Source organism: Tauraco erythrolophus, chromosome 14 (assembly GCF_009769465.1).
Source record: "Tauraco erythrolophus isolate bTauEry1 chromosome 14, bTauEry1.pri, whole genome shotgun sequence".
Taxonomy (NCBI): Eukaryota; Metazoa; Chordata; class Aves; order Musophagiformes; family Musophagidae; genus Tauraco; species Tauraco erythrolophus.
In genome coordinates this window covers 19,305,809-19,333,787 of record NC_141478.1, presented here as the reverse complement: position 1 = coordinate 19,333,787, position 27,979 = coordinate 19,305,809, and the positions used below count along the sequence as shown (strand labels likewise).

The following is a 27,979-nucleotide window of genomic DNA, read 5'->3' as shown; positions in this document are numbered from 1 at the left end:
CAGCTGATTTGCACGCTAAGATACAGCACATTTTTCAACGTCTGACAAGGCAGACTGTACACAGAAAGAGGTCTATACTGACCAAAAGTTAGCACACCAATAAAGTGCAGCCACTCAGCCATTTAATACTGCTGGAGAAGAAGAGTGGGGGCAAAACAAAGAAAGAGAGAGAAATCTGCATTTTACCTTATCCATAAGACCACATGAAATTAGAAATCTTCAGTTTCAGCAGGGGACAACAAAATTGCATTAAATTTTTCTACAAATAGAAAAAGATGAACTTTACATGAACATTAAGCAAAGTGAAGTATTTACTGCATTATTTTATCATGCATAAAGTGAATTTCCTATGGTCTTACCTCACATTTATGTACAGTTTAGCACAGCTAAATGTAAGAAAATAGCAAGTTTTTTTTCTCCCCTCCCCCCCGCCCTCCCGTCCACAGAGCAGATACCCCAATTCGCTGCTGCTTCAAGAAGCACTTCATAGACTCTACTACTTACAGGCTCTTTCAAAGGGAAGTTCATGGAGACTAATATTGAATGAACATTTAACCACACAGCGAAGACAGGAAAAACAACACAAAGCATTCTGTAAACAGTGCCAAACACAGAACATGTCAGTTTTGGTTTGCAGACAACCCCTGAGATAAAAATCAAAGTATTACGACACCAAATAAGTCAGAGGTAAATTACTGAAAATAAACAACATTCATAATTGGTGTCACAACACTTTCTGTATAGAAGCACTTTTTTTAACCATACAGAAAACATAACTGCTTTAGCCTGTCCAAGAAAAACATCAAGGGTAGACAAGAGAGCAGTTAGGGTTGCTTTGTTTTTTTCACTAAACCTTGTTGCAATGAAGATTCTTCTGTTTTAGTGCAGCAACAGCAGTTTATGAGATTCACCATCTAGTTACAATAAGTATTTCTGTTAAACTATATGTGGGGACAGGTTGATAATCACGTAAAACCCTATGGAACCAGCTACTCATGTTAAACCTTTTAAAATCAAGAGTCTTTAAATCTAACATGGTTGGCCTGTTCACTTTCAAAATACTTACAACAGACCCAGAGATGACAAATTCAGTACCTGACACCACAAAATGAAATGGTTACCTGTGGTAACAACCAACTCACTGTTTACACCTCTAAACAATCAGTGACGCAAAAGCAAGCACATCAGACATCAGCTTTGACAATGACAGAATGCACCTATCCCCTAATAACAAACAGGCTGACACAAAAAACTTGTAGTTAAAGCTTACAATGGTCCAAGTTTGGCACATGAACAAAACTAAAGCACCTGTTTTAATTGCTCATTGAGGAAATTTTTCAGAAGACGATAAAAAAGTAGTAGAACAAAGACTAGGTTATACAATGCTCAGTTGAGTAAAAAAGGCAACTACGTTTCAACTCTGCTTCTAACAGTCTAGGTCACTGTACCAGTTCTTGATGAAAAAACAACTTAACTGCTTGAGCAGACCAAAGAGGGCTTCACACATTCAGCATTAACTGCGTAACTAACAGTACACAGCTCTAATGTGACCATTTCCTTAGTGCCTGAACTTGATAAACTTCAGCAACTGCGTGGGAAGCTAGTTTCTGGACACCTCGGTTGTCAAGGGTCAATGCTTACAGACATTAACATCTGTAACATCTAACTATCCTTAGAATTACAGTAGAAATGCAAGTTGCCTTTAGAAGCAGTCATTTCTGAACAAATGAATCCAAAGAGGTTACTCAAAACTCATGCATTCAGCTTCCACAAGCCACTTAAGTGACAGTGATGAGGCCGATTTGTGACGATGATTTCAACGCCAGAGCGCACTTCCTCATCAGAAACAAAAAAGGTGTAGACAGTTTGAGCTGACAAAGGGAAGTTAAGTGAGGAAAGACACTGTGTTTATTCAAATAACTGAAAGGTGCATCTGTGAATCAGAGTGTGACTGGCAATTCAGAACACAACTTTGCCAAGTCTGGTATCGAAAGAAAAGCAACATACTACATTCAGAATAGAAGCCATAGCTTCTGCAGAAACAGATTTGTGCATCAAAGAGACGAAACCCATACAAATTGTTAAATGCCAATTGTTACAGTAATTCTTATCACTAGAGTGTTATCATCCATACTGCAGTCATGGCCACAAGTATACAGCATAGAAAACAATGGAAGTGAGACTTAATTTTTTCTTCTGGCTCTTCTGCTTGGAAACAAATTTGTTTAAAAAGAGAAAGAAAAACCTGCACAAATCTGTTAAGAATCTTACTTACAAGTCAAACTGTGCAAATGCAAATGTAAGATTGTGCTGTAACAGGCAGTAAGAGGCCAATATGGATGTGCAAAGTTAAAAGAAACATAGCAGCTCTTGCAACAGGCAGTAAAACAGAAAGTAAAAAAGGAAAACAAGTTAACTCTTGCATTTGTGTCTCCACTTCATAGCTTCCATATCTGAGAAAGAAGAGCCTGACAGGTCAATAGGCTTAGTGAGCAAAATCCACTTGGTATTTTGTGTATCGCAGTCTACGTTCAATGGAGCTCTCAGCAGCAGCTTGGTGGTATTATTTCTGAGGCTTTGTGACCCTGTGCTTTCAAAGAAGCAGAAAAGGTTCTAAGTGTGCCGCAGTCTATCATTAGAAGTTCATCAAAGTAGCGTGCATCGAAAGAAGCTGCTCTTCTTAGATCGATTTTCTGTTATTTTTACTGGCCCACCTGCCCCTGATGAACTGTTGTCGTTCTGAAAGAGAAAAAAGTATTAATATCATAAAACACAGAAAAAATAAGTCTAGCTTTCCTAGGTTCCCTCCCCACCTCTCCCACCCTTGCAAAACAATAACCAGAGCAGAGGTGTGTTGCAACTTGAGCCCTCAATTATCCAGACTCTGTTAATCACTCAATAAAACTGCCTATTTTAAAAAGAAACATTTATCCAACAATCCAGATCTCAAGTATTAGATGAAGGAGTGATTATGTAATTTGATACTTCGTAAAGCAAGGATCACACTGTCACATTTTGAAAGAATGTATCAGTTTCAGGCTGCTTAGTGTTAATGTTCAGAGAAAATAAAGAACAATTACACGCTGATGTGTAATCAAGTGTGATAAAGCGCTGTTTGCTCAAATTTGATCTCGCATCCACTGTAATCCCCAGGAGTTTTTTGGCAGGGCTACTACTTAGCCGATTATTATAGCAGTCATTTCAGTGTATCTAGTTTGCATATCAATTGGAAATACAAACCATTTTTCTGTTGAGCTTTGTCATAATGTCCCGTGCAAGTATGAAAAATGCCTGGTGAGGAGCAGAAATAAAAAATAAAAAAAGGTGAGTGTTAGTCACAAGAACATTAAAGACAAGATAGATTTGGAGTAGCCAGACACATCAACAATACAGTATTCTGTAGGTCACTTTGAGTTGCAAGGCACTCAATATACAATAGCTGTTTACTTAAAACTGCAACAACCACGCTTTAGAAGAAAAATCTATTTATTTTTAGTCTCCATCCCTCTAATCTCTGAAGCAAATGAACAGACTTTCCCATTGCATACCCCTTAGGGGAAAAAAAAAAATATTGGCTGAAGAGAAGGCTGCATGCACTAATACTTTTTTTTTTTGTGCCAAACTACTGTGTATTGCAACTAGTAACCTTCAGAGAGGTTTGAGGATGGCATGCCTGGAAATTCACATTAGATTTAGCTTCCTCTCTGTCCTCCAGAAGTTTTGCTCCTGGGCTACCTATAATGCTATTTATGCTTCCAATATCCCTATTAAAAAAAAAAAAAAAACACTCAGCATCTCAGACTTCTATGTATGAAGAAGCAAAGAAACTTCTGCAGCAGAAAAATTCTGCAATTTGCCAGAAGCAGGGAAAACCAAGATTTTAGGGTATCTGGAGATAGCAACAATCCAAGGACAGTTCCAGAATGTAAAAAACTGTAAATGTGTTCCCGAAGACAGACACTCATTTAATGCAAATAAGTCACAACAAATAAAATAAATTCATTCACTTGTTATCATAAGAACATAACAATTGTGTAATTTCCCACAAGTTAAGCATTTGGTAGAAAGAAGACTAAATTGTTACTTGCTGAATGCTTATAGCAGCTGCATTTTTTAATGCTTTTTTCACTATTCATGTGACAATTAAAAAAAACATTCAGAAAGCCAAGTCATTTGGAGTAAGCACAAACTGATGTTGTACTTAATGACCTACAGGAGTTAAAATGAAATTGCAGGGCACAGCATGAAAGAGCAAGTCAATCATTTGATTGACAGGATTAATGAAGACAAGTACTTTTTATTAGGAGACTATTGCTATCCGCCGTTGGTAATAGCTGCTCATGTTCACCCTTCCATGGTCTGCTGTAAGAATCATAACGACACCAAAAAATCAGATCAAGCACTACTCCAGATGCAGCACAACGCCACTAAGTCCATTTCAACTATAGTGTATAACAATCATCCTGCAAACAGAAGAAAACCGCTTGGCTGGCACGGCATCAGTCATGTTATTTTAAAGTAATAATCTCTTCAGTTTCTAGTTAATTTGTTAGCTACATGATCTGAATTAAGTATGTTTGGAGGACTTTTAAAAGGTATCCCAACAATACACATGGAAAGGCTTTTAGATGATCAGGTACAGGAACAGCATTTAAGAACAAGCCTGTCTTATCTGAGTGAATGAATCTTAATGTAACAGCTTTTTGATATCACATTATTTTCTCATCCACACTTTTCACAGAGCTAAGATCCCTCCTCCAGTCTCCCTGAGATGACAAGAGTGATTCATTGTAAGACAGACTAGAGTTGAGCCGCTCCCTTCCGATTCTATTTCCTTATGCTCTCATAAATAGCAATCTTGTGTTTTTAGCACAAAGTTTATTCGTAGGAAAACAGATTGCAAGTCTATAGACAGAGTATCACAAGCCGCCTTCCTCCTCTAAGACCAGCTTATGACAGTCTATGCTGATGCTGAGGTCCCTTCCAACCCTAACCATTCTATGATTCTATGTTCCAGCTTAACACACAAATCTTCAGCCTCGTGCACAGCACATATTTAGTAGTAACCTCAAGGCTCCTTGACACAGTAGCATGTTATACTGAAAGTAAAGAATCTCGAAACCCATTTCCTGCACAAAGCATTGTTCTAAAAATATACCTATTCCTTGTCTAAAAGCACTTGCAATTTAAGTAGCAAGGCACAGACGCCTGAAACAATTGTTTGCTACAATAATAGTAAACCACTCTTAATACCCATGTAAAAAATAATTCCAAGCATTACTAGAAAACAAGAAATGCTGGATTTTACAGTAGCTCTCTAAATATAACAAGACTGGTGACTCAGGAGCACAGTTGGGACTTGAAGTCCCAGATCAGGTGAGAAAGCCCAGTAGATCATGAAACATGCCTCCATAGTATTAGTAGTTCAAGAAACACACCTAAGGGTAACACCCTTCTCTTACCTCTTCCACATTTATGCTGGATTTCGCACTTGTCTCCAAAAATTTGATTCCGTAATCAATTGCTAACTGTAAGAGAGGTTAAAGTTTTTCAGTGTATTTCAAGTCCCTTTGTAAAAAGAATGTTTCACGTAGGTTCATATTAGAATAAATGCTATATGCTGGACCAAGCTTTAAAATCAAAACCAAACAAGCTTCATTTCTGCTTTTCCCTTGCAAAAACATTAAGTTACTGGACAATTATACAAAATATTAGAACAAGCCATACCCTCGTGTAAATTCAAAACCAACAAAGAGACTAATTGCTCACAAAAAGACTTATTTAGGATCTAAAAGAACATTAAGATAGAATCAACATTGATAAGGATTTATGCACCAGATAACTACACACTATCCCATGAGCTGTGTTACTAGCAACTACACTACTTTAGCTGTGTACAAGATAGATTATATAGTATTCTTACTTGTTTGTTTGTTCTGCAGAACAATAATTACCTAAGCTTTAATAATGTTATTTATGAAAAAGAGTAAGAATTCATCACGGTGAATTGAGTACAACATGATCAAACTATACATAAAGCTTTATATTGAAATTTAGAATACTTCATGCTCTAGCGAAGGTCAACATTCTTTACAGGATCTTCCCCTCAAGACAACAGTATCATTAAGTTTATTCAAACTTGAAGACAGTCAAGTGCTGCTTAAAAACAAAAAACCCAAACCTGGCATCCTATGATATATAAAAGTTTCTGAAAGAAGAGGTTTGAGGCTCATTCTCTCATATGCCTAAAACATAGCAAAAACCCAGCAGTCAAAATCCTAAGAAAAGTAGGCTTCTAAATAAAGTCACCGAAGCTTACCTTCTCTCCTTTTTCTTTTGAGACTTGTCTTTTTTCATTCATATCACATTTGTTACCCAGGATCATTCTTTCTACATCTGAAGAGGCATGCTGAAAGAAGAAAAAGTAATCTCTCAGAAACAAAGAGCATAATTATTTAAAAGAAACTTACGTGTCAAATCAATTTTTATTTTAAAAAAGTTATCTAATATGAAGGCATTACTGAGAAAGAGATTGACTTTTGAAATAAGCCATTGAATATTTCAATATAAAAATTGGTTGGAATAAATACTCCTAGATTAAATTTGCCTGAGTATTATTACAGATCAAATAGAGTTCCATCGAGCAGGGACTGTACAGGTTGCACACAGGCACTGGCATTTGGCTATTCTGGAAATGTAACATTAAACACTTTAAGGTAAAGTGGTGGATGGACATCTGGGGTATTTGGTTTGAGTATCATTATGAAATACATTGGCATTTTTAAAATAGATTCTTAAAGACAGACTTGTTAAGTAATAATCACTTCAGCAAGAGAATTTTTCTAGCCCAGTCACTATTGGATCAAACTGGTCACTAATAAAGTAAATTTGCTTGGGAGCCAAAGAACAACACTAAAGAAAAGCCCATGGATTTTGTTTAAGGAAAAAAAAAACCAGTAAGATTCTGTTATGTAACTACAAGCTTCACTAAAATTCAGGTTTCTCCTCTAATTTCATAATGACCTATCCCTACTTGACAGCATGTCCCATTAAATAACTTAAAACAAATTAGCAGGAAGCAAGCCTACCTAAGACCAAATGAAAAGGTCAAAAATCTCTAATTGGACAAACACACAACACAGTAACAACTGAAATTGTAAAAACAGATCTCTCATCATCCCAGTGAAAGGCAGACACCCTAAGATCTTGCTCCTTCCCATTCCTTAGACACACCCAAAAGCAAAAAAAAAGAACAGTAAAAGTCATATAGTTTATGCTTACTTTTTAAACTTCAGTTTTCTGCCTTCTATTCCTAGATGAAGGAGATAATATTCTCCCCAATTAATAACCACTGTTGCATTCACTGCACAGTCTAATTTGGCCATATGTGTTGGCTACTCTAATGAAAGTGATTCATTTACTTGATCATTATTTGTCCCAGGGAGATCATAAGATGGAATGAGTTAAGAAGTACTTTCCAAACCACCTACCTCCTCTATGTTTCTTATCCAGTTTTTTATGTTGTCAAAAGACTTTTCATTTGTGATGTCATACACCAGCATAATTCCCTAAATAAAATTAAGAAAATTGTTAGATGAACTAATGCTATTGGCTAACTTCTGATATATGCTGTTGGTTTGACTACACTTGCAAGAAATTCAACATAAAATTTACACACCTATAATCCTTTCTCAAAGCATTATGCCATTGCTGAGAATTTACCCAAAATATTATTATTTAACACCTTTCGCCAGTGTTAGAAGTCAAACACATCACCAATATGAAGTTTTAAATTATAAGCCTATAGTTAGGAAAAGTTTAGAAACTCTACTACAGCAGCAACCACGACACTTTAACTAATTGTTAAAGCCACATTTAGAAGCAGGAGCTTCAAGCAAAGATGACAAACCTGTGAGATCCAATCTGTTGGGGCCAGTAAATACTTACAGCAAAGCTGACCCTAGGTGCTCTCCCAGAAGCTTTAGCTCTCTCAGACAGCTATGTACGCCTACTAACATGGGCTCTCAACAATTAGCAAAGCACAGGAAACCGCACAACAGCTGCATTAAGGACAGATTGCCAGGTTCACCTCCATTCCTTATTGCCTTTCCAATCATTCCTCGTAGGACAAAGAAAAGTCCTTGGCCATGGACTGGGAGGTGGGGAGAAGACCATGTCACTGCCAAAACCTTTTTAAGTACTAGAAAGCTCTAACGCAGAGCCACAACCGTTACTGTTTCTCTCCATCTCTATCCCGTAACAGTGGAGTTACTTGGACTCACAGCCAGCCTACGAACGGAACAGATCTGTTCATACAGAGCAGCAAGAACATGTAGTAGCAGCATAGCTAGTAATCAGCAAGTTGAAATTAACAGTGTTCCAACATAAAGTATCTGTTTCGTAGCATTAAGAGCCATTACAAGCAGCTGTACCACAAAGAGTGCAGGCTCCAAGTCAGTTATTTGACTTTAAGTCAAATGGAGGGAAAAAGTAACAGTAGCTTTTGTAGGTGACTGTATTTCTAGTTCAGATTTTGCATTCTCTACTGACTGAAGGAAAAGCAATTCAGTGAAATACACTTTTAATATTAAAATGATTTATTACCTGTTTTTCAAACATTTGAAATGTTTTAAGGGGTTGATTGTGTTAAAAACTTGTCTGATCAAAGCAACTTAGCTTCTTATTATAATCGGCAGAAATTCTAATTATATTTTAAAAGACAATAGGGCTTGAAGTTTCATCACAAAAACAGGACTAGACAAAGCACCAGCAAGTTTAAAAAAAAAAAAAAAAACACAACAAACAAACCCCAACCAAACAAAAAAGCCCCACAAAAAAAAAACTCAGCCAAACTACAAACTTTATTCCCTGCATCTCAAACCACAACCTCCAATTGAAGATTTACATGATATAACCTTAAGAACAGCAAACCAGTTACACTAGTTGTGCCTAATTTTTTTTGAAGTGAGAGCACTCACCATGGCTCCTCTGTAGTAAGCTGTTGTGATCGTGCGGAATCTCTCCTGGCCTGCTGTATCCCTAAAATTCAGTGAAAAAAACTATTTGTTGGAGGTGATCTTTACATCTTCTGTACTTAGAGATGTATTTTTAAACAGAGTAACAATGTATTGATATTCATTAAGAAAAAACAACATTCAGAAGTTGTTTGCCTAAGTTTCTTTAGCCCTCAACATCATCTTCACTCCCAAGCTATCCTACCTACATCACTGGTTACATCAGCACCATAAAAACACCACAAAAGCATTTAAATTTTCACGCAAGCAATAAAATTCAGCACTACACAGTCTTCTCTAGAATAATTAAAAAAGGCAGCTCTGATGCATCTGAGTCCTGCACTAAACAAAAATTAAAACATGCAGCAGTAAATTATTTTAGGATAGTGCATTTTCACATACAGCTAGCTATTAAAATCACCCACTATACCTTAGAGTACTGATATTCTATCCCAGATGACTTCAAAGCAGTAACTGTGAGTGAACAAGAGGACCAAAGTGTTTGGCTACTAGTCACACCTAGGGGGAGCTGAACCCCAAAGGCCTGAAAAAACACAGCTTTTTGACATACATTGCAGACAGAAAATTGTTACCGATCACTCCTGGCACTTCGTATCCTTAGTCACAAGAATTCTGGCTTGCATGCAAGTATCACAGCTATTTTTTCTAGAACTTTGGAAATCAGCAAGAGCCCTACATTCACCAGTAGCATTTAAAGAGTTTAGCATGTATAACACTACTCCAAAAATGCTTATCTGCTGCTATCAGGAGGCTCAGTCTCTACTAACATACCAGGCAAGAAACAGGAGTGTGATCACTCACTGTGCCTCTGTGAGTACAACCAGGTATCAAAGTATCAGAGGAGATTACACTTTATCAGGTCACATATTTTAGTTTACAGCTAGGGAGTTAATACTTCTCTTCAACGTGGAATAGCTAAGTGCGCATTTCAGATAAAATTTTGATAAAATGGGAAGTTGCTGTAACATTCACATGCGAACAGGCTACTTCCTGTGCTACTGAAGCAGAACCACTCCAAGAGCAAGCATAAACCTTATGGACAGTCAATGAATAAAAGGTATGAAACTTCTGGTACACCCAGGCTCAAAATCTATGAAGCATTCCTGCTCAAAGATTAATTCACTGCTCACTGAAAACTTAAATTACTTCAGAATACTTACCATATTTGTAGCTTGATCTTCTTTCCATCTAATTCTATTGTTCTAATCTTAAAGTCGATTCCTGTCAGAGAAAGAGATACTCTGAGTTTTGCAATAAATGAAAAGGAAGTGTTCCGTTTCCTTTCGACAATTTGGTAAGAGCAGACTTAGGCAAAAGAGTTATTCTGAAGTTGTCATTCCTTTCAAGCACTAGGAAGTGCTGAGGAGACACAAAGGTTTTCAGCTGCATCCAACATCTCAAGGATAAATTATTCTGCACAAAGAAAACAGACCAAACTCAGTCTCACTCCTTTACTTAGTCAAGATTAAGAGAGGAAGATTTAATCACAAAATTTTCCCATTTTAGACCAATAAGGTCACTAGTTTGAGTGTATATTTTTCTCCACTTTTGAGTAGCCCCTGCAGTTCAAGTCAATTCCCTCGAACCTCTGCTGGCTCTGAGGAGAAAATACATGCTGTAATCCCTTAGTTCCTTTTCACAACTGCCATCTACTTTTGGAAACTGACATTTAATGCAATCTAATCAGACATCAAGTAAATGGTAAAGCATCACAGGAGATAAAAGCTATATAGTGAAGGTGGCTGAACTGATCATGCATTGGACTTTTTCAAGTAACACCAGTTTACAAGTAACTTGGATTTTCTAGGAAGCTCTAAAAGGCATCAAGAAAACCCTTCTCTCCTTTCCACTCCACTTACACTTCTACATGGTACTCATCAATTCTGAGACTGATTCTGAATACAGATTTTAAGGCATGATTGGGGGGAAAAAAAAAATAAAATCAAAAGGGCTTAATAATACCTTTTAAGGTTTAGAGGGATCAAATGGATCTATGAATCAAAGCCAAGATTTCCAAACGGACTAGCCTTTACCCTGGACTATTTTAACTTTCACATCTCTAAACCTATACTATAACATAGCTCAAATTAAGACTTATCAAGTCCCACTACGTGGCTGCCAGAGTTTTGAATCCCAAGACAGCTACTTCCATGTACTGCCCCCCGCAATTAATCTGTTTTGAAACTAATGGTTCATTTTTTCTTCACTGAATCTTAAATGGTTATTTGATATTTAGTCATAGTTTGTAAAAGATTTGGGGGGTGGGGTAGGTTATTTTATTGAATTTCTGCTTTCCTCAGATGTAATTTAAGTGACAATAATCAAGAGTATCTTAATTGGGAAAATGCTGTTTCTAGCTTTAAGAATTCATCCATCACTTAAACAGGAAGTGACGGGATTTTTTAATATACTACAGCAGCATTTGAATATGAAATATGGACATCATTAACTACTTGACTTTCATTTTTCTAGCATGCAATATTAATATTTTAATATACTGAAAATACCAAGGCTCAACCACGTAATCTCGATATGCTATGGATATGCAGTTTAGCCCATTAGTTAGAATACAAATTATGAGCAGAAATATCTCATCAGCACTTCAAACAGCATATGAAATTAATTGCATTAATTTAAAATGCTATGACTACTGCCACAATTGCAAGTTCCCATGATTCACTAGTAGATTTACAGGCAAAAAGACACTTTTATTAATTTGCATTCTTCTAAAAATGACATAATAATGATATGTACTTCAAAAAAACCTTTATTATTTGTAAGAGAAGTTTGGCAAGTGCTTCCATTTTAAATTTGATAGGATTTTGTGTCTCCCTTTTCTCCTAACTCAGTGCCATACCTAAAACCACAGGTAACTGTATTCAGGTCTGAAAACAAATTACCTTTGTTCAGAATCAATTTTCTTTTGGCCTCAAAGGTTATAAAGCACAAATACAGATTTTTCTGGAAAGGGTATTGCACCATGGACAACAGCAAATTGAGTCAGTTCTAAAAGCTTCTTTGTGTTTAGGCCTGAAGTCTTGGAATTATGCATAACAACCATCGGGGAAAACTCGGTTCAGACTACTAAAGAGAAGTATCTTACTGTGGTGTAAAGATAATTCTGTATGTGCTGTCGACTACTGAAGCTAAGACACATCAGCATTAACAGTGCAAGACTCCTGTAGGGATGATTTTCTGAGAAAACAAGCTTACGCTGCAGTTAGATATCTACGTGCACCAATCCATGCCTTGCACAGACTGGTTTCTTGTGGTTAGTCATTTCCCTTGCAGCACCAAAATGGTTTGTACCACCATGCCTTTGATTGCTTCTAAAACTCAAGATCTGCACAAAAAATATCTTCTCAGAACTTAAGATTTCCAGTAGGAACTTCACAAAATTCTCAAGTCACGATGAATTCCAAAGCTAGAAGAAGAATATAAAGGGGAAGGCCATAAATACCTTTGTTATGGTACTAAGAAGTTTAACAATTGCAACTGCAACTTTTTAGAGGCTAAAACAAACTCCAAACTGGTGTTTCTTTTGTTCTTTCACTTCAGTAACAGGAAGCGGTGTGAGCTGCAAACATTCGTAGAGCAAGCCTGGTGACATGTGCTACCACTTCCTGCCAAGTACGCTTGCATGGCTAAGTACGAGCAACGTTTTGGTCAGTTAGATTCAAATTACGCCACGTAAAACACTCCAGTGTAGTAAAACACTACAGCATTTCAAAATTATTGACAGAAAGTTTCCTTTATCAATGAAGAATTCTTATTTTGCACAGTCACACACTGGGACACAAAACATCGAAAAGACACTCAGGTCTCAAAAAGAAGAGTCAGTCATGAATCAGAAAGTTTGACTGCCAAGGCTCACACGGCTTTCACAGTTTTAAAATGCTATGTGCAATGCTGTTCTCTCCAGTAGGGAGAAGCCACCCAGAAACACTTGAACGTCCATCTGTAGTCAAGTTTTAGAAGCTTTCAGAAAACACAGACTCAAATTAATTCTTAGAACGCAAAGGCTAAGAGGATAATTATTTTTAACTGCTAAAGTGGAGTTGCCACACAAAAGTCTGACACACTGGTGTCCACTTAGCAAGTCAGTACATATTACATACGAATACAAGAGCATCTGTTGCAGGAATCACAAACTTGCAGTCCACAAGGATGAAGTCCAAGTTGAAACCCGAACTGTGTGTTGGTCAGGTCTGCAATTGCTTGCATTTCCCTTGCAGCATAGGGTAAAAGTAGCTGAGGGCTTTTGACCTTCAAAATCCTTTTCAGATCCTTGCTAACATAGGCCGGGGAGACATCCTCTCTCCTCACTTTACTGAGGGTATTTTCTCTCATAGCTTCCAACAAAACCCTGTCAAAGAATACACTGAGCAGAGAAACCTGCACATCAAGAAAAACTCAGTGTCCTTGCTTACAGACTTACACAAAAAGCCCTGAGAGCTGTATGTTGCCACGTTTACCTTGTGCCGCTACGCAAAGGCCATCACCTTCACCAGCTAGGGTATACCGTTGTCCAACACCACACAGCCAGGTATCAGAGGCCAGGGAGACTGGCCTAACCTGGGCCTCTTTTGGTTTAAGCCCAGAAATCATGTTCATCTCATACACTGAAAGCTCTTCTGCCACTACCACTACTTCCACTCCTACCACCAGTCTGCCCCCGAGTTACACGTTCCTTCTTGCTCCAGCCAGCCTCGGCAGATTTACCCATAATTAAGCTGTAATGCAACCATTTTAAAGAGACATTGGGATATATTCCAAAGAGCTGCATTACAATACTAAATATACAGGACTGCCCAGCAGTACATACAGAGAGGTTCCTTTCCCAGCTTTAGTACCAATGATTTTCTGTATGAAACTTCACAAAACTAGTCTGACAATACTTACAGGAACATAAGGACAAACAACATTCAGAGACACTGAAACAGTTCAGTTTGCTACTTTAGTTTTTAGAACAGTAGCTTACTCACAAGGCATCACTGTTTTTGTTCTCTCCTCACCCGTGACTTTAATCCTGTAGTCATCAGAGCTAGCACCTCAGGTTTTTCGGTGCAACAGAATCAGTTTCAGCTAGGTCTACCACTTTTCCCTACACGGTATCACTGCGTCGACTTACAGATTGTTTCTTCTCTTAAACAAAATTTCTGCTGCAGAAAGTGCTAAAGCACAAAGAAACCAAACCAAAGTATTCTGGTTGGAGCGAGTAAGCTGTTACAGTGGTACCAGCAACTACTTCCTGAAGGTAAGGGTTTCTCTGGTCTTCAGTCTGCTTAGCAAGAAGGTATTGGAAGGGCCATGTTCTTGAATAATACAAGTAGTGGAAAACAGACACAAAAGAAACACATACAAATCAATGTAAAAAACCCAAACAAAACAAAACACCACAACACTTAGCAGCCACTGGCAAGCAAATAATGGAATTCTTAATATTTACCTGTATTACACAGTTAACTAGTGTTTTAAGTTAATTTTTCATGTGGCTCAACATTGGTTTGCAGCAGCTGGATCTTACCTGTGAGAAAGCTGTATGATCAGATGACAATTCCTGTTGACTGTAACTCAAGTTGATTTAATAGGTTCCCCAGTTCACTAAGTTCTTAGAGGTTATCTATTTAATAACATTTTCTGCTGCAGCTGTAGCAAGAAATCAGCCAGGAAATCAACCCCTTTTAGGATGCAAATAAATGTCAATCTCTGATAGCATACACCAGTCTGTGTATCTACCACAGTAGAGTATTTCTCCACCTCTGGTGAAGCATTTTTTTTTAAATGAAAATAAAAATTAGTACTCAATATACTAGCATTTTAAATGTTTTGTCTGTTTGCTTGGTTTTTAACTACACAAGCCAAGGGAATTTGAAAGAGTGATCAGACACCAACAATTGGCATGGAAGCTGTGAAAAAAATAATGCCTGATTCGCTTACTAGAAATAATTTCATTTTAGACACATCTATCAAAGAACATAAAAGATGCACCACAGTATCAGATCTTGTTTATGAAACTAAAAATTAAGAGATCTGTTTTGCATGACCAGCACATAACTTCTTTAAGAGGGTGGGGTTTTTATTATCTGCCTACTTATCTAAATCTTACCCTACTCTTTTGAAGTAAGTGGAAGTAGTAAAATTAAATGGAAATAAAATATTTTTCCAATGAGTTTCCTTGATAAACAGAGACTTTGTGGCACTTCTCACTACTGAACATAGATCACAATAAAAAGGAATTCATTACAAGACGGGGAAAGAAGTCAAGGTACAAAGTCTCATTACTCTTTTGAGCAATACAACATCAGAACAACTGGAGTTTATGGAAAGTTGATAACTTTCAAGCTAGACTTGCTCCAAACTTCACAGAATTGGTCCTTCCTATCCTACTGTGTTGGTATATGGGGGGTTTTATTTTTTTCAATGGGCAGAGCTGGAGAGGGAGAAGATTTTGCAACTTCTTTAGTGGAAGACACGACACGCAAGAGTCTCCAAGATATACAAAGGGAAAGGAAAACATTTTCCTGCAGTCACTCAGAGTTAGGGCTGAATTAAAAGCAACTGAGAAATGAGCAAGCAGATTCGTAACCCACCTTCAAAAAAGGGAAGTGAGAGGAGGCACATGACTGAAAATCAGTATGCTTCACCTTCAGTTTGTTGAATTCTGGGAGAGAACTACTTGGAAAATATTTTTCCTGTAGGCTTTGCTTCTTGTGCACCGCAAGCGACTAACTTGCACAGACGAACACCAGAACTAGTAAGCAGCAGTACTTCTATAGCACGGCTCTAACAGCTGGTATTGTTCTGCTGATTCTCCAAAGGACGGGTTTGATTTTGAGAACGCTGTCACAAGCTTGTAATCTCCAAGATACTGCAACAGTACGTGTTTCAGAATCAACTGCTGCCAGTGCATTTGCTTTTCATCATACCGGGGAGAGCGGTAAGCAATGGGTACTGAAGGACACCGAAGCACTCGTTTACACACCCTGCTCACCACAAGGTGACAGACATGAAGACATCAGCACTGATCACACACACGAGCTTTGGGTGGACACACATGAACAGAGCTGAAGAGTTTCAGCATCTTCCATGTAGATTCTAAGCACAGACAGACTGATAGCACAACACTCTTCCAGAAACTTGTTCTTTTCCATATGCATCCAACAGCTGAGGGACATTAATTTGATCCTGTAGGTTTTCTCCACAAGTTTACCCAGGGATCACTTTGTTGTTGTTGTTCTCAGTAGTAGGTATTGCAAGGTTTGGATTAAATACACAACTATTTTTTTGCAATAGCATGTATTTAAGGGAATGTTTTCTTGCACTACATCAGTATGCTGTCCCAATTGATAAAGTTAGAGAAACAAAGCCTCAGATATTTGCTTTTATGTTAGACCTTTCTTGAAGGATTTCGGTAAACATAAGAAATGACCAAGTAGGAAACAAGACCAGTATAAAAGGCAGGGTGGGGACCACTTGCAACACACCAGTGTGTCATACAGCCTCACGCAAGAGAACAAAGTCTAGCCATTTTGAACTTGAACGTTTGGCTTTAGTCCCCAGTAACATCTGCGAGGCATTTTCAGATGATCTCAGCAATGTCTTGTATCACTATGTAAATTAAAGACGCAGTAGTCTTTTACTGCAACCATTCAAAAATACAGCAGATTAACATGAAGCAACACACCAGGGTGAAGGTTAACATATCTTAGAAGTTGTAAGATAAATTTTAGAACTTTACACAAGTGCAACTGGTTTTATTCATCCTTTCCCAATTTAAAGGGACAAAGTTGTATTCTATTCCTTCTGCACAGCCCATAAGAATCCACAAAACACTACTAAATTCAGAGGGGGTTGAATAGGCTCCTTCAGGTTAACTGGCCTTTCTTCATCTTACTATTCTTGCATACATAGAATCTAATACTGGTGTCCTACACAGTGATACACAGAGCAGTGTCTTGCACCTTGAAAGATATTAACAGAGTAAGGTTCTTTAAACACACTACACTGGCAAAATAAATATATACAAATGGCTAAAGTAGTTAAGGCAATAAAGAATGTGGGTGTAGTGTATAAATAACATAAGGCAGTTTCCTGCTCATAAGACCTTGAAACTTACTACCAAGATCAGATCAATGCCCACAATGCTAAGCAAACTGCCACTTCCTTCAGCATGTGTCTCCTCAGCTATGGTACAGCTACCGCTCTAAGGTTCCTTTCTTAAGATAAACTATTTTCTATTTAAGAGCACAAGGGATTCAGAATGCAACTTGTAATTATCAGAATCAGCACAACCTACATGTTGAAACATTCAGGTTTTTGACCACTCAATAACCTAGAGTGTAATGTGATTATCATACTAAGATTTGAACCCAGTGCACTTCGGCCACTTGTTTGTAACAGTGTTCCTATGAGTTCTGCCACCACAATTGTGCATTGCAGTGCTTCAGTGTGAACACCAGAAGATCCTGCAACGTGAAATTCTCTTTTCAGCATTTTGAATTCAGAATTTACAGATTGTTTTGAGCAGACTTTGAATTGCGGTATTTTAAACACAAAAAATACTTGATTCAAAAATTTAAAGTCTATAAAACAACACAACAGTAGAAACTTATTACTGCTTGACATGAACAAAATTACCAACTCTCACAACAGGCCAACTTTAAAAGGATTGGGTTCCTCCAGAATGTCTTCTAGAGTTCACAACCTAGGTACTACAGCTGTATGAAAGTGCACAGAAATTAACTTGTGTCTACTTTTCATTCTATTTTGAATGTAAAATAAGCTACACTTGGTGGTAACTCAGTTTCATCTAAAGTAATTTTTAAATAGATTAAAATTGCACTACTGATACAGACAGCAAAAGTTGTTTATTTTAAGGATTATTTATAGACCAACTGTCTCTAAGAGGAATGCACTAACTTAGCTGCTTTGAGAACATAACTCCTTTCAAGCCAATGCTCAACTGGAGCACAGCAAATGTTAAAATCAGCCAACAGACTTGAGCTGAGGCTATAGTTTCACAGCTAGCTGAAACTAGGGTAGATGCTGCCACTGAAAAGTCATGACCAATTCCTGTTCTCTTTTGGTCAGGTTAGTTTTCACGTGGGCGAGCTCCAGAATTCAGCTCGCCATCATCTGCAACGACAACTGATGGCATAACTTAGGGAACAGGTACACACTCTCCCCCTCTGACTAGCAGACCACATCTCCGTGGAACCATTACATTAAAGCCCTGGTTAAAAGATCAAAAGGTGGCCCACAAGCAGCTTGCAAGACCAGCTGCAGCTCCATGCTAGTACAGGAATTGCTCTGTATTTCACACTCCAACTATGGTTAGACACCGAACAGAAACAGCTGCAGTGGTCTCCCAAGGACCTGGCCCCTTACTCACTTAACCTATAACGCAGCAACAGGAGGTTTGTGCATCCGTCATCTACTTTGAAGCTCTTCTTTCCCTCAGATCTCTAGGGTGTGCAGCACATAGATTTCTATTGCACAAGGAAAAAAAACACTTTGCCACATGTTTTAATGAGTAAGAACATTATATTTTCCGATTTAGAAGGTGGCTTAGAAATACAAATATTTGATTATTTTTTCAGAAGTGCAGTGCTTAACATTTAATAGGCAAGACAAAAAAATTTGAAAATGGAACTCCCGAGAATGGAACTCTCCAGGAAAAGATGATCCTCAATGCCCTGCCTGTAAATCAGATATGCTTGGAGGTGTAGAAAATAGATAACTCTAACTGAATATTGCTGTCAGAAAAAAAAAAAAGCTCACTTCATCCAAAAGTCAGCATCTTAAGACCCAAAAGGTCGAAAAATGCCTTATTAAAAAAACCCAAAACCTTTATAACCAATACTACCTTGCCATCACGACTTAAAGTTCATTATTCACTATTCATATGCTATGCTTCAGTTGTGATAATGAGAACAGGACCAAAATGTTAGATTTGGTTTTGCTCAGTAATTTTTGATCCAGATGAACCTATATCACCGTCCAGTGAGAAATGGAGATGTCACTTCTTTTTAAAAAAGCCTCTTAAAGTTCTAGGGCTCTCACTTGATCTCGATGTCTATACTGAACTGGTTATTCAGAGTTCAGAAATATTGGGGACCATACCATTGTTTGTGTACAACGGAAAAGCTGCTACATAAAAAGCTAGCATACAGAGTGTCCCCGAATTCACAAATCAAAGGAAGAATTGGTAAGTCATTGATCACTTCAGAGATGAAACATCCTTGCATGGTACAAACAATGTACTTCGTATCTTCTAGTCCAGCAGTATCGACCATCAGTACATACAAATCCCATCAGCTGCAGATTAAAGACAGCTACGGAAGACTTCCTGGGAACAGCTAGTACGTACAGTTAGTATGTGTTTAACTGTAGTTAAACACTGCTATAGCCCAACAACTCAGACTGTCAAGCACCTCCTTGAGTGATTCAGGGATATCAAGATAGTGTCAGAGACAGAGGAAAAAAAAGATGAATATCCATGGATAATGTTAGATAGAGTAGGTATAAATTATGCATGATCACTAAAAAGATAGAAGTGATTAAAAAAGATGGGCAGCAATGAAATTTTTGAAAGTTTTATACGAATGCAGGAACACCCCACTCAAACAGATGAGACTTCACAGGCGACAAACCTGCTAAACCTGGAAGGAAAAGTACATAGAATATGGGTATTTCCGGCAACATGAAGAGAGATAAAAACACAAAAAAAGAAGGCACAGGTCAACAACGGTAGTAAGACAGTTCTTAGCTTTGTAACTGATACTCTGATTGAAAGGATCTTTGTTATCTATGAAGATCAAAATATCTCATACAGTAAGACTTATCTCTGTTAAGACAAATCATCTAATCTGGGAATTTCAGTTACAACCTGAAACACGGTCATGTTTTAGAAGGAAGTGTGTAAGGTATCTAGTGAGGCAGCAAAATCAGGCCAAAAGTTAAAGCAGGTTTAAAGTTACTGAAGTTATTTTTAAAGATGTCACTCTCAACAGACTTTCGGAACATCATTTTTATCAGAGGTGTTTTTAAACCCATGTTTTTACATGGGAGCAAGTATGTGTTGTTTGGGTTTTTTTTTGTTTGGGAAGGAAAGGACATGAGGGAAGAAGGGCTGATTTACTTAACTTCTTACATGAATTATGCAATAGGCCTTTTTTGAAAGACTTCTACTACCTAAATTAGCAGGGAAAACCATGTAACTTATTAACAAAAGCCATAGTTATCTTTCTGACACATAACAGTTTTCTTTTCCTACATCATGCAACATTCTTTTAATGGTCACTGCATCTCCTTTTCTTGCATTGCTTAGTCCAAGCACCCCTCTCTCATCATTTCTGCCAAGCCAGAGAAGTTCTCCCTGGCAGCAGTCACTCTCCCTCTTCTTTCTTTCTTGAGTTGACACAGATACCTTACTTCGCCTCTAATCTCATCGGAAGTCACACAGTACAAATGAGACACTGTTTCACTAAAGAAAAGCTATTTCTCTCTGGCAGATGAAAGAAAGGACTTTGTTGGGGTGAGGTGGGGGGAGCAGTCTACGTCCTCCCTGGCTGGCAGACACTTTAGCTTTGCCCAATTTCTTAAACTCAACCTGTTCTTCCCGAGTTCCAGATTTGGTGCCAGTCTCCTATTTGTGACCAGTCTGCTTTACGCATTCTTTGATGTTGCCATACATGTAAGAGAATATCACTGACATTCAGCATCAGTTTTTTTCTTTGGTGCCCAAAGCAGTAGAGTCTGCACAAAGCAGTGGGACTAATACAGGTCATCTTAATCTTGGTCAATTCTTTGCTCTCCCTAGCAGAAGAGAAGCCTTCTGAAACATGCTGCACTTTAGTTGCCTTTAAAACTACATACAATCTAAAGTGTCATAGTTTACATTTAAGAGGAAAGTTTACTATAAACCACACAATTAAACTGGTATTACATGCAATTATTGGTCAAAAACCCTTTAAGATGCATTAAATTACACCCCCCTGCTACCCCTGCTGGGACAGGAAGTTGCTGACTTAAGTTTTGAGTTGCGAGTCTGGCAACTAAAAGCCTCTAGATCAACTCCACTTGTACAAGAGTCTTCCACAGTGTAACTCTATTGAAGTTACTATTCACATACTATTCATGGTTCATTCACATTAGAAAAAGCACATCTATTTTATACATCTACAGTCAGCTTGATGGACTGGGTACTTAAGCTACCACAACATCCAATTAAAGACAAAATACAATATAACATCCCTTGAATTAAAAACAAACACCTGATTTCTATCACAAAACATGAAATAAAGCATCACTATAAATACTGCATGTATTCTTCATAAGCTACTATGAATTTCAGTTAAATTCTGAAATAAGTCAGTTCAAGATCTATTTCCACTAAAAGGATACCCTATTGCAGAAAGGCTAGGAAATTCTTCTAAAAAAAGTAAACAAAAAATTCTCAAGCAAAAGCTATGTCTTCAATACCTCTCTCCAAGGCTGTATCAATCAATGAAGGCATTTATTCTTAAATCCATTAAATATTAGTCTGTGTTCTTAAGTTTGCATTCAAACCAAGTCATAAAAGCAGCCCTCAGCTGCCCTCCTGTCACTCAAACCACCAGATAACACACAACCACGATAGATCTCCATCTGCCAAATAGGAATAGGCATAAAACAGACATCTGTCACGCTGTTTCAGAGTAACATGCAGCAAGAAAGCTGCAACGGCATTTTTAATAAAAGCCAATTTCACTTATGTTGTTGGCCTGCTGCAGAATACAGAAGGGTAACACGATCTCATCAGCAGATGAAAATCAAAGTCTAAGATGTCTTTTGTTACCAGCTAGATGTTAGTATCAAATTTAAGGTCACAAGAGACACAAACTTTAACGCTTTCAACCTACAATGCCTTCAACTACAATGCCTCCTGATCAACATCAGGATAACATCTTGCTGACCACCCATCACATACCCTGAAAAAGGAATCGTTCTTTCAGTTTCATATCTAGCTCCATAATGCTGTCTGTTCCCATGTAAACCCTTGACCACCTTCTCGCACTGTACTGAAGAGGCACCCAAGTCCCAGATCCTACAAACCTTGAACACGCACTTCCATCCTGCGGGTATGAATAATGATGCCACCTGAGACACTTAAACTATTCTCAGCCACTTCAAAGTCTTACTTACAATTCGTTTATTGTAACAACCATTAATAAAGTACTACTGACAACACCTTCCTGTCTCTTCCTTCCCATTGCTCATCTATCATTGACGTGTGTTTTTTCTTCTACAGCTCCTACCATCTGGAGAAGACCAAAAGAAATAGATTGAAAGAGGATAGGGAATGCTGAAGCTTAACGGGAGGGTGGGGAAAAAAAAAAAACAAAACAACAAACCAACAACCAATCTTTTCTCCATCACACAAGTTACCATGGGGAAGAAGAGTAGAAATATTCAGCAAGGCATCATTTGACTTCAGCACATAAAACAGTTTCCATTACACAGTATAGACATGGAAACTTCACTGCAAAAGGGAAGTTGATAATTTTGCTCGTCAAAGGATTTTCATCTAAGTGTTCAAAGGTCAGCATACATGTGCTCGATCGCTGGAGTCGTGTCCTATTTTGCAAGATGTAGGCTAAGGAAAAGTTACTTCTGTAAAATCAACAAATTGTTTCAACTCTCAGATACAGCACTATCTCGTGTGGGCAACTTCCTGCCAAATGCTGATATCATCTTGGATTAAAAAAAATAAATACAACAAATTTTGTTTCAGAGTCAGCAAGCCTTTGTACTAAGTCAGAAACGCTATCAGCTAAAAGATATGACTTGACTCTCATAGTAACTAGTTTAAAAAAAAGTTGAAAGGAATGCAAAGAACAAGCCTTATTATTTGGAATGATAAACGCAATCCAGTTTTACCAGACAGCACTACTTGAACAGCAAGTTAAGATACTTAGAGACCGCAGAATTAATGCTTCCTATTCTTGACACTGCACTGAAACTACTACCAAAATGCACATGAGATGCTCCAAGATAGGTTTTGCTTTTGGAGCTCTTTAAGTGTGAAAATGAGCTGACTCAACTGCATTTTACTTTCCATGTAGAACTGTGCAAAAGCAGAAGTTTCCACTCAGGAAGCAAACTAAACAACATAACCTTACATAACACATTCTCGTCGTAAAAAAAGTTTTATCCCATGTTAAGAGCGAAAAGCTGATCCTCACTAGGGACGACAGCAGTACTATGACTTGTTGACCCTTTTAGAAATTTTCCAAACAGAGCTACAGAGAGCCACACAAAAAAATTTAAAGTTGCTGAAGGCCAAGGACCTGGCTTACCTAAAGCTGCTGAAGGCCAATCTGTGTTTTCACAGATTGAAAACACATCACTTAGAATAGCCAAAAGGATCATCTGAGAGAAAGACTGCTGGTTCACTTCTTACAATGGGTAGCAAAGTTTACTGAAGGTATCAGTTATGCCAGGTAGGTAAGACAAAGACAGAAAGCCTCTTGAGCCAAGAGTCGCCGAAAAGAGAATCAAAAAAGTCTCATCAATTATAAATATACATGCACTGCACTTTTATCCTACTTCTCATGCAACTGTTGGCCACAGGACACCAGGCTGGAAGACCTTACTGTCTGAATCTGTACAGCCATCATCACAGCATGACCAAAGTCTTGAGAAGAAAAGCCAAGGGACCATTTGCAAACCTCCAATCAATCTACAAGGATGTAGCCTTAACAGGCACGTTTTGCATGACAGCAGAAGAACGGAATCTGCAAAGTACAACACAAGCATATCACGCAAGATGACAAAGTAACTACAATTCCTTATTGACTCACTTCTATAATATGAACACTGAGGCAAGGTGAAACACATATTCTATATTAAAGCAGTATTTCCATATCCCCTTCCTACTTTCTTATTTTCCTTTTGGAAAGTGTTTCCATTGCTTTGATAACTGAAGTGTTGTGGTTTAACCCCAGATAAACTACTAAACAACAATAGGAGTGGGAAATTATAAGGTATTTGGTGCTCAGACATGATGTGGGCCCTTTCATCATGGCAACAAAGTCTGCTTTAACTTCTGAATGTAGAATCTGAGAAAAAAGGTTGAAACAGTTAAAAGTTTAACCCTGTGCAGTTGAGAAAAAACTCTAAATGACTCACCTCACTTAAAAATAGCATTTACAAACACAAGATTAAACATTAAAATTTGACATCAACACATCTCAAGCACATACCTTCTCAGACTTCTACAGTTGGTTAAACCAACTCTGATCTTGCTAGCAGGTAGACAGACAGACCAGAGGAGAACTAGGGCACCACTAAGGGCACCTAATATCATGCATACTAATTAAAACCATTGTGAACTGAACACACATCAGAACAATACTGTCATATTAGAGAATCCACTTTTTGGAGAACATGTAAACAAAACAGTCTGGCAGCTTACACTTCAGAAAGACTCAGTGTACTCAATTCAGAATGCTAATCTGGAAACTTCAACTGGCAGGGGAGCCTGTTTGGGAAAAGCATGGCATCTCTGCATCTCCCTCCACACCATGGTTGGCTACGTTTTACCGATGAAGGAAAAAAAACCAAACAGAATCGTTAAAAGTGGAACACTCCTGAGCTCATCAGATGTATTAGTTATGACTGTAAAACTGACTAGCATTGAGCAGCCAGCATGCACTCAGAGAAAGAGTGCACGTGCGAGTGCATCTTCAAGAACAAACAGATCAGATCTACATGGTTGATCTCAAAGTAATACAAGCAACACATGAGGAAGACTGGAACAAAAACCAATTATTTTTACTTAAGCATACGTCAGTACCTTATGAACAGTTTCACTATTTCCTGCATTTTCAACTTTCCTTTGCTAAAAAATAAAAGGCACTGGAAGAAACAAAATATAAGGAGGAAAACGTAACTGTGAAGTCACAAATACTACTTTGGGAATCAGAAATATGCCTCAATTATTAGTAAGTTTCTTCACATTGAATAGTGTTGAAAGTAAGACCCTCAGGAAAGCAAATATAAATTAAGGAAATGAGAGCAAATCCTATATTTACTGAATAAGGTAAGAAAAACCAGCATCACATTCACCATCCTAAAGACTTCAAAGTGAATCAGTGAGAAAAAGAAATATCAAGGGGCTAAACAGTTCAAAAAACATCAAGAAAATAGTTGGAAGATTCACACACCCATTTCTGTTAGCTATCTCTTTAAAAGTGTAAAGAGGAATTTTATTTTTAGCATAGTATCAATGTAGGTTTGGTGGGTTTTTTTAAACTATACAGCATTTATTAATGTTTATTAAGCCTTTTATTCTACCACAGTAAAAAACCTTTTTAGGTAAAATGCTACTCAGATTTTGATTAGCTGGTGTTACTGATACAGCATTTTGAAAATGGTTGCAGAGAGAAAAGGAACGTGCCATTTTAATTCTTCAAAAAATATTTTTTGAAACGCAGAGAATCTGTTCTTAAAGTGTTAGAAATGCCAGCCATACCTCATTCAGTCACTCACATCTGCCTAAATAAAAATTTGTTTCTTCCCTGTGCACCGAGTTCAGCACAATAAAACGCCTGAAGAGGATATGGCATTTGGGTAACATAAAGCAAGTCACACATTATTCCACCTCATCTTGAAAACAATCTCCTTCCAATAAAAAGTCTACTCATTCTTGTAGCATTTTTCAAAGCCAGTCCTCCTAGTTAGTTTTGCCTTCCTAAATACTAACAACTTCCACTGCAGTTTACCCTTCACCCCAAAACAGTGCACTTAATTTTATTTTTAAAGTGACCTCAACTACGAGTAGCTAACCAGAAATTTCAAGCCTTGTCAGACTGAGATTTGGAATCAGTGATACCTCAGCCAAGAACGTGAAGATTTTACTTCTGTGTAGTTCAGCAGAAAAGTATTTTAAGACTGACGAATCTCACAGAAACATAAGCCAGAAGAGTTTTGATACATCACATCTCGCCGTGAGACGAAGGTTAGCTGGGCTTTAGAACCCCCTTTGCACCACCGAATTTACAACTACGCTCACCTTTTGCCAAGGAGGTTCCTCTACCTAGTCTGACCGATAGGCAGTTAGAGCTTCCAGCTCTAGTCGACTAAGGAGCTTGAGGAGATCGACTCCGCACCGCACGAACACGAGCACGGACATGCCTTCAGAAGGGCTGAGAAGGGCGAGGAAGTCTCTGCAGAGCGGGGTTAGTCGCTGTCCCAACACAGCCTGCCGTGAGCCACCGCTCGCTGACGCAGCCCGAGCCCTCCGCCACTTTCCGAAAACCTACGTCTAAACACGAAACGCCCAGTAACGAAAGCGCGAGACGAGCCGACAGCAAGACCGTCCCGTAACCCAACGGGTGCGGCGTTCGGCACTGCGCGTCGGACTCGCTACCGATGTGGCGCGCTGCGCGGACAGCCCCACGGGAACACCGCTTCCACTCCCGCAGGCACCGCCGGCGAGCGGCCCAGGGGCCGCGCACAGCCGAGCCCAAGACAACTGTTGCCGCCGCCGGGGCCGCTGGCGGACCCGCTCGCATCCCGCCAGCCGCCCTGCGGCCCTCCGCACCGGGGACAAACCCTTCCCCCGCGCGGCCTGCCTGCCCGCGCCGGCGCCCCCGACGGGCCCCCAGCCCCACGGCCTCCGCGGGGAACGGCGCTGCCGAGCGCGGGCGGGCCGGGCCCTGCTCCCCCCGCGGGGGCCGAGGCATGGCGGCGGCGGCGCCCCGGAGCTTCCTCCCGCGCGGGGCCCGCAACGGCCGCGGGGCTCCCGCTCACTCCCGCGCAGCGGCCACGCACAAGCCGCCGAGCGCGGCCCCAGCCCGGGCGGCGCCTGCCCGTCCCTCCCTCCCTCCCGCCCGGCGGCTCCTTTCCCGGCGGGAGGGCCCCGGCCAGGACCCCTCCGCCCCAGGGATGGCGACAGCGGCCGGCCGCGGCCCCTCACCGATGGTGGAGATGAAGGTGGTGTTGAAGGCGTCCTCGCTGAAGCGGAAGAGCAGGCAGGTCTTGCCCACGCCCGAGTCCCCGATCAGCAGCAGCTTGAACAGATAGTCATACGTCTTCGCCATCTTCGCTCGGGCTGGCCGCCGCAGCAGGAGGGGACGGCCGCCAGAGGGACGCAGGCAGGGAGGGGCGGGGCCGCCCCGCCCAGCGACCACTCACGGGAGGCAGCGCCGCTGACGTCACGACGCGCCGGAAGCGCCCCGGGCCCGACGGGAGATGTAGTCTGCGGGCGGCGGCGGTAGGAGAGCGGCGGGGCGAGGCGGGATTTCCGGCCCTGGTGCTGGCGGGAGCCGCCTCGTAGCGGCAGGCGGGCGATTGTCCGCACGGCCGCGATCTCTGAGCATCTTCCAGGTGGGAGTCGTTAACGTCGGGAGCCCCCGCAGGCACCGCCTGGCCCCACCGAGCCAAGCGCTCTGCCAGGCGCTTCGCCGCGCGTTTCCCCGTGAGCATAGACGTCATCTTCGAGGCTGAGGGTTATAAAGCTACACACGCTGACGCCAAGTTCACGCTCAAACCGTTAGGTCTGAGGCGTTGCGTTCTTGGTGCTCAAATGGCAACAGATGCCTGAGTTTTCCACATGGAATCACAGAACGGTTTGGGTTGGAAGGGACCTCAAAGATCATCTAGTTCCAACCCCCCTGCCGTGGAAACACACGCATCCTGAATTTAATGCCGCTTGGAGAATTGCTACCACTGAGCAATCAGATGGGCTCATTCTACAAGGGACCGGGCTAAATTCTCCCTGGAAACTAGCTAGATTTGTTAATAAAGCCGTGTATTTATCTGCTCAAGTGACACAATAAAGAATGGCGTAATACTGCGCATCACCAACACACACAGGTGAAACGCGAGTGTGCGTGTGGCCTCAGACCTTCACGGGTTGCTTTGGGAGTGTCAAGGAAGAAACTCGTTCACACAAC

General features: G+C 39.7%; 1 protein-coding gene across 1 annotated transcript; it reads right to left on the bottom strand.

Moving 5' to 3' along the window:
• Positions 1 to 445: 445 nt before the first annotated feature.
• On the bottom strand, positions 446 to 27,151 carry RAB8B (RAB8B, member RAS oncogene family). Its single transcript, XM_086620290.1, has 8 exons — positions 27,001 to 27,151; positions 10,196 to 10,256; positions 8,979 to 9,039; positions 7,491 to 7,568; positions 6,320 to 6,409; positions 5,463 to 5,528; positions 3,241 to 3,291; positions 446 to 2,739 (listed from the first exon to the last, which is right to left on the bottom strand). Exons 1-8 carry the CDS (start codon positions 27,122 to 27,124, stop codon positions 2,647 to 2,649), a joined length of 624 nt encoding a protein of 207 aa, XP_086476416.1. The 5' UTR covers positions 27,125 to 27,151; the 3' UTR covers positions 446 to 2,646.
• Positions 27,152 to 27,979: the final 828 nt, after the last annotated feature.